This window comes from Cryptomeria japonica, chromosome 7 (genome assembly GCF_030272615.1).
Source record: "Cryptomeria japonica chromosome 7, Sugi_1.0, whole genome shotgun sequence".
NCBI classification, from domain to species: Eukaryota; Viridiplantae; Streptophyta; class Pinopsida; order Cupressales; family Cupressaceae; genus Cryptomeria; species Cryptomeria japonica.
In genome coordinates this window covers 563,247,632-563,260,391 of record NC_081411.1, presented here as the reverse complement: position 1 = coordinate 563,260,391, position 12,760 = coordinate 563,247,632, and the positions used below count along the sequence as shown (strand labels likewise).

At 35.3% G+C, this 12,760-nt stretch overlaps 1 protein-coding gene across 3 annotated transcripts in view; it reads right to left on the bottom strand.

The window, feature by feature from the left end:
• Window positions 1-11,024, bottom strand: part of LOC131078430 (uncharacterized) — a 155,246-nt gene extending 144,222 nt beyond the window's left edge. The window contains exon 1 of one of the 3 annotated variants that reach the window (XM_058016129.2): window positions 10,456-11,024. In XM_058016129.2, the coding sequence (XP_057872112.2) occupies window positions 10,456-10,755 (300 nt within the window). In that variant the 5' untranslated portion in view covers window positions 10,756-11,024. The remainder of the gene's footprint in view (window positions 1-10,455) is intronic. The other 2 variants (XM_058016128.2, XM_058016127.2) reach the window with 2 other exon arrangements.
• Between the last annotated feature and the right edge of the window lie 1,736 nt (window positions 11,025-12,760).

Below are 12,760 nucleotides of genomic sequence, written 5' to 3'. Positions count from 1 at the left end.
CCTTTATTAAAGTATGTAGAGACATGAATGTTAAAGGGGGAAAAGTATATCTTTTATCCCACATTGGCTCGAAAGTGTGTGAGCTCTCCCAGGGAAGTTATAAAAGGTTCTTAAGAGCTCATTTATGGATATGCTTGGTTTATTATTTTCCATGTTCCACGAGGACGCATCCCCTACATTTTTTGCCTCGTACCCGTACCGGAGATGAAACTGGGATGCGGGGACAGGAATTTGCCGTTTCCTAGGAGTCCCCTTTTTGGCAAATTCACCGGGGACGTTTCGGGGATGGCCAACTGTCCCTGGGACAGCCAGAAAATTTTGAAGTCCAAAATAAATAAATAAACACATTTTTAATTTATAAAAGAGGTTCGACTGGCCCCACCAAGACCCCAAATAAATATTAAAATATAACAAACCCTAATCTAATGCATAAAACAAACAAAAGGAAGAACGAGACAACTCATTGCATCTATAGGATCGCCAAACTCCAGAGTATCGTCAGACTCCAGCCTTATGTTGGAATGTCGATCCTAAAGATGCTATGCAAGTTGAGGAGGACAAGACACCTCCAAGATTGCTTGGGGTTCCATTGGTTGAGGAGGCAGCCCCTCATATTGATAGTGACTCAAACAAAGACTCTAGCTCTGATCTTGATTTAGACTCTTAGTCTTAGACCTACCATGTGCTGATTATGGACAGCCATATATTTTCTTAGCTTATCTTGACATTATGATAGACAGCTGATTATGGACTTCTATGTTTTGCCTTTTCTATTTACAGTTTATGTCATCCCATAGTTATGGATGTTTAATATTTAATATTTATCATTTTATGTCTATTATGGATGTTTCTGACATATGTTTGTTGGCAATGATTGATAAAAGCATTTGAATTTTGGTAAAATGTTTGTCAATTCTCTTGTGAAATCTCAATTCAAGTCTAATGCAATGTATTAATTTCTATGATAAATGCTTTACTATTGTTATGATATGCATATTTGAAATTTCTCTATATTTGTAAAAACCCCCCTAATTTTTTAACAGTCGTCCCCCCGAAAATGACCCAAAAGTACCCCTGTACCGGAAACATGTCTTGGCGTCCCCTGCCGTCCCCGTCCCCGAAACTTCGTGGAACATAGTTATTTTCTCTTGGAGAATTTGGGAGCTTTTGCTTTCAGAAGGTTTGAGGACAGATACCCTCGAGCTTGGAGGCAGTGGATGAAAACCCATTGTCAGTTGGAGATATCATTCAGGTATCTCACTTGTGTTTCACAATTTGGAAAATGAAGCAACTGCTGTGGTAAGTCTGGAGTTTCAGCTTGGTGCCCGCATGACTAGTAAAATCTTTAAGTACAATTTAGGCATTGAAGGAACTTAATGGCTGTGATTATATACCTTGTTGGCTGTGAAGCCGTCTCCTTTCTGATGTTTGGACATGGGATTATTTTATGCATTGTTCATGTGCTAGAACTATTAAGGAGAAGTCATGACAAGATCTTGCATTCATGGAGCTTGCTGGAGGGTTCTTTAATTTTGTGTTGTGAGCTACAGTGGTCGTGAACAGTGACGCAGCTACAGTGGTTGTGAACAGTATCGCAGCTACAGTACTTGGTTTCAGTTTGGTGTGATGTTTGCTGTTCATACTTGCAATTTGATTGTAGAAAACTATGCTATTCCTGTAGCTGTTCATTGAAGCTTATAATCAGAATTTGCAAGTCTTTCTTCTGATTTGTATCAGAATTTATGAATGAATGTTTCTGTAATCAGCAATAGTAGTAACCAGCTTGCAACCTGGAAATAAAGTAAGTCTGGGCATAATTATCTCTGCTGTTGCAAATTCCAGTGTTATTTGGCACCTCTAGGTCGGAATTTGGTCTATGAAAACCCATGTATTTCTGATTTCTTCAATAAAATGCCAGCAAGTTATATTCTAATTTAATTGCAGAAAATTAGACTTGAAACAGTTTGTTAATTCTCTTTCATTGGTATGCTTATATATAAACGATCTTTAGAAATTGGCACAAAGAGGCATTTAACATACATTTGCAATCACTGTCATATACATGCAAACTGTTTGTCAAAATGACTATGGTGAAGTATGCATAAAGGCAGTGAACAACCAATAAACATATGCAAACTGTTTGACGAAATAACCAGCTGATTGTTAAAGGAGAAGTGGAAAAATTTAGTGGAAAACAGGGGTTGGATGTTACATATAGCAACATAGTGTAAGGAATCTTCAACCAGTTTAGTACACGAACTCCAGCTGCACAAAGTTTATACTGTTCTTGTTCTGGGTTCAAGTACAGTTGTTTACAACAGTTATATCTACTAATGTGCAGCATTTTGTAATAGACCCATGTAATGAAGAAATGTTTGCGATTTATTTTTTTATCTTGTGAGCCTGATTGTGATTTGATTAATTTATGTTAAAGCATGAATTGTGCTTGTTATCTGGGTTTATTAGATTAGAACATAAAATTTAAATCGGTAGTCTATTATATTTGTGAGCCCTACCTACAATACCAGGGTTTGTTGTTATTTATGTGAATGTAATGAGAGAATTTTGGGATTAGGGTTTGCTATTTTAGGGTTAAATGATGAAGTCTAATGCATAATATTGAGTTGTTAGAGCTGTTGTATAAGCATAAAAATAGCCTAGGAGGTTTGGTTAAATATTTAAGCCAGAAATTTAAAGAGCCAAAATATTTGCATATATAATTAGCCGAGACATCACAATCTCAATCCCATCATCACTCATCCCCAAAGATCCATCATGATCCCTAGATCCCCCATTCGTCACCCAAGATCAGATCCACAAATGCGGACTTTACCTAGGTCATTTTCATAGTCACAGATCTGAACCTTGAAATTGTGAACTTCGAAATTCAGATTAACGTCTTGCAAAGCTTTTGACTAGCCATTGTGAACCGATGCAGCACAACTTTGTGTTGATTTTAGTGTTATGTTGTATTTAAATGCATTCATTCGTTCATTTTGAAATAATGGACACACCTAGGAATCTATTGAGCACATTTAGAGTTCAATTAACAAAGGGAATAAAAGGAATCTAACACTATTATCAGAGCATTGCATTAGCACCCATTAACCTAGGTCCATTTCACTCATTGTTCCATAATCATTAAATCAACAATCCTAGGGGCCTGACTAAGGAGAACATGATGCTCATAATTCAATAGATTCTTCAAATTTGTTTGTGCGCACCACCTATTCTTTACCAGATTATATTAGAAGATCAAGGCGAGCCCAAAAGTCAATTTTTGCTAGTTCAATCCTGGAAGCTAAGTATTGCAATTTAATTTAATTTCAATATTTGATTACTTTAGTCCCACCTCCCTTATCTAGGTTAATTGTTGGTTAATTGCTTTAATTGTTGGATTAGCCCAGACATTTTATGCAAGTAGTTTATTTACCCTTACAAGTTTGGTGATCCCAACTCATCTTACACCCCCTCGCATTTGGCCTTAGGGTTTATTCCTTCTACACTAGGGTTTTAGATCTGATTCTTTTATTGTTTATGCTTCACCCCAAATCTTATCAGGGTTTGGATCTGCCCTTTGTTCATCTATATTGAGGTTTGCGCCTTCATTGTTGATATTTACTTGATTACTATCTACCCACCTTTTTTTGTACATTATTGATACATCTTTTCTCATGGAGAATTACAGTCCATTGTCCTTGGCCTTATTCGTGCCTATCCTAAGGATTGTCCTTAGATTTGGATATGTTTCTATGCTTTGTAGCATCCAATTCTTCCATCCTTGACTTTCTCAAGTTTAATTATCCTATGGATGGAAATGTCTTTTCTATGGAGGTTTTGATTTATCATGTATGTGATTTGTTCTCCTCGTAGAGTAGGTTAGTACTTTCCTTTCCTCCTACCTATATTGCCTTCAATTGACTATGAGCTCATGTTGCTTCTACATTTCATATAGCAAGTGCTAGTTATGTACATGACCATAGTAATGTTTTACCTCTGTACACCTTCCCTTTCCATGCTTTGGTTCATACTATTGATATTTTATCCCTAAGCTCTCATGAATACATCTAGAGATTTTCCTTCATGTAAGAATGATATACCTAATGAGCATATCCTATATGCATCTCATGCTAGCTTTCCCAGTTCACTTATGGGTCCATCTACTTGTGCCTCTATTGCGTCATCTTTCCTTGAGGATCCTAGCAATGTATATAAATGTTTTACATTAATGTAAGGTTGTTATCCATTCTCTATCTTGTGGCTCATGGTATATTTACAACATGTCTAGTGATGAGCATAGCGATAGTTGTTTATCTTTTCACCATAAGGTTGATGACTCTTTGTTTCAAGATGATTTGGTTTCTGATGTACGTCCTTTTCAACACTAATGATGGAATCATTTAATGGTAAAGAAGATACAAACGTACATGTTAAATCCTTCATGTTCTCATATTATGCTTATATACATAATGATGCTACATTAATGAATGCAATTGTTGATACTTTGGTTGATAGAGTTTAATGATGGTTAAATCCATATCATGATTCTTATTCATTCTTCCATGCCTTGTAATGTGCTTTCGTTGATTACTTCATAATTGGACCTAGAGCATGTTTTACCCATAATTCTCCTTGTTGATTTTGAACATGTGTTGTGTTGTTCATGTCGCTTATTCCTTGTGTTTTGTATCATTCCCAATTGAACCTCTTAGTTATGGGTATGTTGTGATCCTCCTCTCTTATTCTTCCACTTACCTTTTGTCTTTACACTTTGGCCTTTTGTCTATGCATTTCTTCTTGTGCCTCTCCTATTCTCAACTTCTAACTTATCCTTGATGTTTTTTTTTCCTCACCTAGGGGCATCTTTCCTTTTTCCATATTAGCTCCTATGATTTCCCATTTCCAACTTTTAGCTACAACGTTTTCCTAGTTACATGATTAGCTCCTATGGTTTCCCATGTTCAATGTGTGGCTTCTATGCTTTCGTATGCGCCTTGTGTCACTCTTATGTCCTCCTATGTTCCATGTTTTGTCATCTATGATTCCTTGCTACTCCATATGTTCCTAGGTTACATGATTTATGATGTTCCTACGCTTCTTATGTCTCACAATTATGATGTTATGTATATGCCATGTTTATTATGCTTATTTTTGTCATGATTTTAATGCTTCACATAACTACATCTTTTGCTATCACAATTATTATTCTATGTTTATGATCCTTATTATGCTTATATCATATGATTCCATATTTATAATCATTATCATGCTTATATCTCATTATAATATGTTATGGTCCTTGTCATACTCATCTTTTACAAAATCCTCATATCTAATATTTATTGCTATCCTTTTCTTGTCCTTTGCTTTTATTGGGGCCAACAATGGGAGGCATCTTGCCTCTTCCCATGCTATATGTGCTTTTACAATTCTACTTTATCTAAGTCTTTACATGTTTATCGTATGATGCTATGCTTTACCAAGTTTATCATATGATGCTATGCTTTAACATGATTACCTGCCTTATCATGATTATATTTTTCTCTCCTCTCCTCCAATTCCTTGCATCTATTGTCTTCAAAGAATTGGGGGCGGGGTTGGAAGGCACATCTATGTCACTAAGGTTCCTTGGTGAGTTATGTCTTGCAGCAACAAGCTAATAATCATTCCCATTTCAAGGGAGCTTTATCTATCCATCTGTGTTGTCAAAAACTTCCGCTTAGCAGGAGCTTTATGAATGTCCATATCAAGAGGGATCTCTTACTTTTCTCTTCTTTGCTATTACTTTTCCAAGGATACTTCCTTCTCAAGCAAGTTGTATTTAGTGCCTAATATAGGTATGTGACTAATGCTACTGATCTTTTTTGTTCTGCAAGTTTTTTATAGAATGCTCATTGTAAGAAGAATTCAAAAACAATTTGTATACTTATGCAGATCTATATCGTTTGAATGTTCAAAATATTTAATTTCCAAATTGACTAATTATTTTACTTTGACATGCATCTGCCTGCTAATTTGCATGAACATCAACATGGGATATAATTTAATGGTGAAATTTGCATACCCATGCCTTTTTCCCTTATGCTTTGGACTCACTTTGATTAGAGTGCAATAAATGAAATGACTAGCCTACCAATAGCATACTGTTGTGTGAATTTGGCTCATGACATCACCATATGCCAATCCCATCATCACTAACCCTTAGAAAATTGCTCGTGATCCCTAGATCCCCCATTCATCACCTTGGATCAAATATATGAGTGCCTACTTTGTCCAAGCCATTTCCACAATCATGAATCAAAACCTATAACTTTTAAACTTCTAATTTTAAATTTACACCTTGCTAACCTTTTCATTAGTTGTTGTGAGAAAACCTAGCATATGTTTGTGTTGATGTGAGTGATATGTTGTATTTAAATCTAAGTTGCCGGTTCGGGTTCGGGCACCGGTTTGGGTTCGAAGAACTGGTACGCTGGTATGGCAAAATTTTGAAAAGGGGTTTGGGTTCATTAGTACAAAAACATGTAAATTTTATACATATACATATGCATACACACACACACACACACATATAGCCTATAAGCATGAATTAAGATTAGCATGTCACATAGCATCATATAAACAACAAAACCAACATAAACTTGTAATCATAGCATCATGATCATACCATAACAGCATCATTTACATCAAGTTTAATATCAAAATGACAAAATATTCAAGTATCATTGTTTCAACTTTCAACAATTTAAAGTTTAATCATCAAATGGATTCTCTAATTCATCATCCTCATTCTCCTCCTCATCATTGACATTGACATTAGATGAACCAATGCCAATGCCACTTACACTTGCACTTGCACTATAAGTTTGCTCGCTATCCGAGTCACCAAATGCAACAAGCTGAGAAGTGAAAGCATCCAAATCAATATGCTCTGGCTCTATATCCCACATCTTCGTTTCCCCTTGCTTGTAGTCATGTTGCTTGTGTGAAATGAGCCAAGTTAATGTTTTAAAACTCACTTTTAGGGTTATATTTTTTTTTTATGTGGTGGATTTCAAAAAAAATTAACTTTTGCAAAAAAAACACCATTTTTGGGCCATCAAACCCTCGGGTTCGACCTGGGTCCTCTTGGGTTCAACCTGGGTCCTCTTGGGTTCGACCTGGTCCGAACCAGTCCTGTGAATCACAGACCCTGTCCGGACCAGACCAGTACCAGGGGTCTCGGGGGCCAAACCCGGTAACCTAGATTTAAATACATCCACTCGTTCATTTTGAGATAGTGAAGGACAAATCTAGGAATCTATTGAGAATGTCTAGAATAAAATTTGCAAAGAGAATAAAAAAAATTAATAACATTATTAGAGTATTACATCAACACACATCATCCTAGATCCATTGCAAAGTTTGTGAGCACCACCCATTCTTTACTAAGATTCAAATATCAAAAGACCAAGGCAAGCGAATTCCAACAATCAAATTTTTTAATAGTTCATTCCAGCTAGTACAGGTTTAAGTCCTCCCACTAGTTTAGATCAAGTCTACAAGCATGGATTTGATCAAAAGTGAAAACACAATCAATTTGTAAATTCTGGGACAGTTGCCTGAGCAAGCCCTAAAACCCCTATTGGCAAATCAATTCCTACTTTAGCATCACTTTTCAATCTCCAAAATCCAGCTAAGTTCTGCAATTTAATTCATTTAATTGCAGTATATAATTATTTCAATCCAAGCTCTCTTATCTAGGTTAATTGTTGGTTAATTGCTTTAATTATTTGATTAGCCTTGATATTTTCTGTAAATGGTTTATTTATCCTTACAATATCCTAATAAGGATTTTAGGAATAACAAATAAGCTCACATCTAAAACAGTTGACATGCAGCACAACCTGTCACTTTAGACCAGCACTTTGTTTTGACATAAACCTTCTTAGCTAAAAATAAATTGGTATTTTTTGTTGAAGTATGTAGCGTCGACAGAGATCTTCTTCCTGTTCGTATGCTCAGAATATGTGTGTTCATGCTGGCGTATCCTTTCATACTTTTATGGTGTGATGACTAAGCCTAAATGATCTGGCGTTTTCTTATTATCTGCCGATATCTCTTACTCTTCATGTATCACGTTGTTTTTGAAGGCTTCCGTTACTCCTATTTCATCTTCTTTGCTTCGTTGCCTTCCGTTTCAAATTCGAGATGCTTCTATCATTTATATGAATGCTCCTGGCTGTTCGTGTAATGCCTATGTGGCTGTCGGTGGCGTATATGTGTCTATATGGCTGTCGGTGACCTTTCCTCTACCAGCGTGGAGTCTTTCCCTTTGCTATTCGATATATTATATATATCATATTTCTATGTTCGTGTAGCTTCTTCTTTTCAGCAGTTTGCTTTCTGTATGCAGGGTTATCGTTCTGTTTGAGCAAGATAATTGCTATTATACATGAGTGTAGATCATTGAGATTGATCACGTACTGAGTTGTATATTTCAGACTTGTCATTATCTGAAGTGTATTGTTCGATTCCCTTGAAGTTATGTATGTTTTCTATTGAATGGGAATCATATGGGTTTCAGGACTTATTGATGATAATCTGAGAATTATCAATACTTGTAACTACTTCTGAGATAGAAATAAAGATCATATTTGTGTGGGCTGGGTTTTTCACCCTCAGGTGGAGGGTTTTCCCAGGATAAGTCTTTTTGTGTCCTTGTTATTGTTAAATTTTGTGATTTCTTTTATATATTCTGGTTCAAATTTAACATTTTTAACCTTGCACGTGTTTTTGTGATTTCCATTTTTTTATGTATAATGATTATATTATCTCTAGTCATTATATTTGACATGAAGTAACAAAAACAGTTTGTTTCCTCTATTTTTATAATCATCATTTTTAAGTTTCCCTAGTTTTAGTTGGACTTGTTCCTATTATAAACCCAGATAATTATTGTCAATGTTATGTAAATGGAATGGTATTAGGACTTATTCACGAAATCAGATAATTGATGGGGAGGGCAAGAAGTGAGATATATGTTGGCGTAAATATTTCATTTTACTTAGGATAACATTTACCCTAAGCGTAACATTGTACCTAGTTATTTACTTAGGATATTAGGAATATTTATTTATTCTCATCTAGATAGATAATAATGATGTGTTCACTTTAAATTTAAGTATACAAATGTCACTACCTCATCAATCTTTGATTGATAGCAATCAGGTACCATCTCTATTTAGTAAAGGCAGAATCTGTCTCAGTTAGATCAAGTTAACTCACCTCCTGATTGGGGATGATTAGGAGTTAGACTCTTACCTCTTGCCCACGTCATCTCCTTAAATCATCGATCTAAGAGGTCTATAATTATACTCCATAATACTGAATATGGAAATTCTTTATTCATTTCCTAGTTTTGTGGTTATGTCATAGACATTAGGTCTTAGAAAGAATTATTGTTCATGCAAAATTCTAACAACATGATCACAAGCATTTACTTTAGCCTTACTACAAGATCATGCTTTTGCACGCCCTTTTTCCTAAGGATGTTTATGCTCCAAATGTAAATGGATACAAAATTTGAACACTTCATGAGTAAGTGAAAAAAGAACTACCCCCTTGGCCTTCTACAAGGCGAATCTTACTCTGGATTGGCTATGTGATATAAAGGTGAACTTCACCTCTATTTAGCCAGGGTTTTGAAGACAACAACGAATAGTTTATGGTCAAATGGGATGACGTCAAGCAGTAAAGGCATTGACAGGTTCAAATTCCCAGGCAACATGATAACCTATTGAGCTAGCTGAATGTGGCAGCGTTACCACAAATAGACAAGAATGCATGAGGCCTCATGTGAATTTGATGGTCGAGATAATGGCAAACTTGAAGGTCATATGGCTGTATTTATAGAATCAAAATTTAAGGAAAAGTGTATCTTTTCAAAGAGGAGATTTTGGACAGACCGTCAAGATTTTTACAAGATTATTCTGTTACTTATGTGTGTATATGTCAACTTTGAATAAATAACGGCCAAAAAGATTTCGCTTCACAGGTAAGTTCTACCTGTGAATTATATGTTACCTATGTGTGTGTATATGTCAATTTTGAATGAATAACGGCCACAAAGATTTTGCTTGACAGGTACGTTCGACCGTCGAATTTAGGTCGTGGTCGACATACTCCCGAATTTAGGCCGTAGTCCACATACTCCCGAATTTAGCAAATCAGAAAAGAAAATCCAATAATTAGTTCGTCTCCTTTTAGTTCTAGGCATCTTTCAATTAGGACTTCTATAAAGCTGTGATTCGAGATTTGGCAAGGAATTGTCACGTAAATAACCAAGCCCTAAACTTAGTCAGTGGTCACGCCTGAATGATTCCATGGAATAACTCTGCAACGATTTTAATGAAAGTTTTTGCGGGCAAAAATAACCCAACAGTATTCTCATTTCATGAAGGGCTTAAATCATACCTTGAGAGAGTGAGAAGCGCTCGTGAGCTCATGTTCGAGTTCCATCATGGTATGAGCCTGGCTGTGCTTAATTACAGTCGTCAATGCCCTGATAGCTGCCACGGCTTCGGCTAGCTCCGGATTCTTCCGCCATTTATTAAATTCCTCAATGACGCTCAACGTTTCACTTCCTTCATTTCTAGGCGTGCCCAGAGTGTTATCCTGCTTGTCATGTGGAACGGCGGCCTCTGCCTGTGCAAGCCATTCGGGCGTCACGCTTTGTGATAAATGTTGATCCCCCAATCTTCTCTCCTCCGCCATCAAAGATGCAGAGTTAGGCGTTCTAACTTACGGCTCCGCGCACCAATTTTCTTTGGCATTCACTGAATTATCTCAAATTTCCAAATGTGTAATTTGATTCATTCCAGGGGGCTCGGAGTGCGTTCCAAGGAGTTTGGAGTGCACTGAAACTGTTCCGTACAAAAGCTCCGACAAAAAATTAAGTCTTCATGAGCAATTATATTTGAGGACATCTCAGTCAAAGATGAAGAAATATTAAAAATACATTCTATGATAAGAAAAACAAATTGAAAGGTTTAGAATACTCATGGTGTAGTGATTGGTGTAACTGGTAATTCTACGAACTATTTTATTTTATTTGTTTACAGAGATGAATGAATGAATGGAAGAACTTAATGTTTAATGTATGGAAACAAGGGATAAAAAATGTGTTTTATAAATAAATATTTATGGTAGATATTATATTCAATTTATTTGTGATCTTAGATCATTTGAGAAGAATTTTAATAAAAAAATTTGTTGTTCAAATTTGTCTCTCCTCTTAAAATAGAGCAATCAAAGAATTAGCTTTCAAGATAGTGTTGTAGTTGATCTGAATATCAACATCAAGTAGTGATACTACATTTTTGTTAGTCTCAAATTACAAAAACAACATATCTTATATAAGCTAAATAATCCATGTTGTAATATCATAATGTTTGCACTAATCTCAAAGTGAAAAAAAAACATATTCTAATGACCTAATCTTTTTTGAAGATTATTTCCCTTTCAATGCCAGAAGATACAAATCCAAACATTCAAACTATTATATCAAGCAAAGAGAAGTTGAAAAAGAGGCTATTTCAGAGATAAGGACGATTCCTTGTAAGGAGGACTGAAAAGATAAAAGAAGAATGGAATAGACTCATTAAAGTTGTCTCCATGAAAATTGAGGACAAAAACTAGATTCTAAGAAATTAAAGGATTTTGAAAGCTTCATTTTTTTATATGAATAATTAATTCCAATGTAAGAAGTGTAGAGAAGGGGAGAATTGGTAAAGATAAATGGGCGTGGTAAAAAAAAAATTGTCACTCAAAAGTCTCAAAATAAATTAGTACAAAGAGGAAGGTAGCATACGAAGAGCAAAAAATAATAATGGCAAATGACATGAAACGAATATGAGCTAAAGGGGATAAGGTTGATACCTTAAGTCATCAACTCCAAGATAAACAATGAGTAGGTCAAGAGCATTTCAAATTGCTATGCTCGTATCATTAAAGATGCACTTGGAAGAGACCTAACTTAGAATTTGTCACTAAAAGAAGAGACCTATTGTATCTTATGGTTCAACACATCAACATGGTGGCAAAAAGACTCATACTTTCAAAGGATATAGAAGACTATAATTTGGTTAGAAACAACAAGATATGGCAAAAGATATGGAGGAACAATGGTATTGGTGAAAGAAACTCGGGACAAAAATGTTTAGTTAGAAAAATTAGACCTTAATAAGTAATACATTTCAATTAAAACAACAATAAATGAAAGAATGTCATAATTGTAACTTGTTACTTTGCCCCACAAGCCTCAAAACACATACAAGAAATGTGGGATAGATGGTGACAATCTATACATAGCCTTAAAGAAAGGTATGTCATTGTACTCTCAACATGGATAATAACTTCTCTTAACAGATTTCAACCAAAGGACAATAAATGAGTAAACCAAAATTTTATGTAATGAGGAAGATAAAAAATCATTAGGGATTTCCAAAGAGGAAAACCATGTGTTCAAGATGTTTAGAGGATAAAGAGGACATCAATCAATTTAGTGAAGAAGTACCTACATTGTGTGGTATATATGGTGTGCTTATTTGCAATGGAATAGGTGGGTGCAATAAATCCAAAAATGGTATATACAAAACTTATAATAGGCCAAGTATTGTTGATTATATTATTTGCTTATAACATATGATAGAGATAATGACAGATATAGTGATTGCAGATTCTCCTTGAGAATTGAAACCAAACATAGTCTAATATCTAT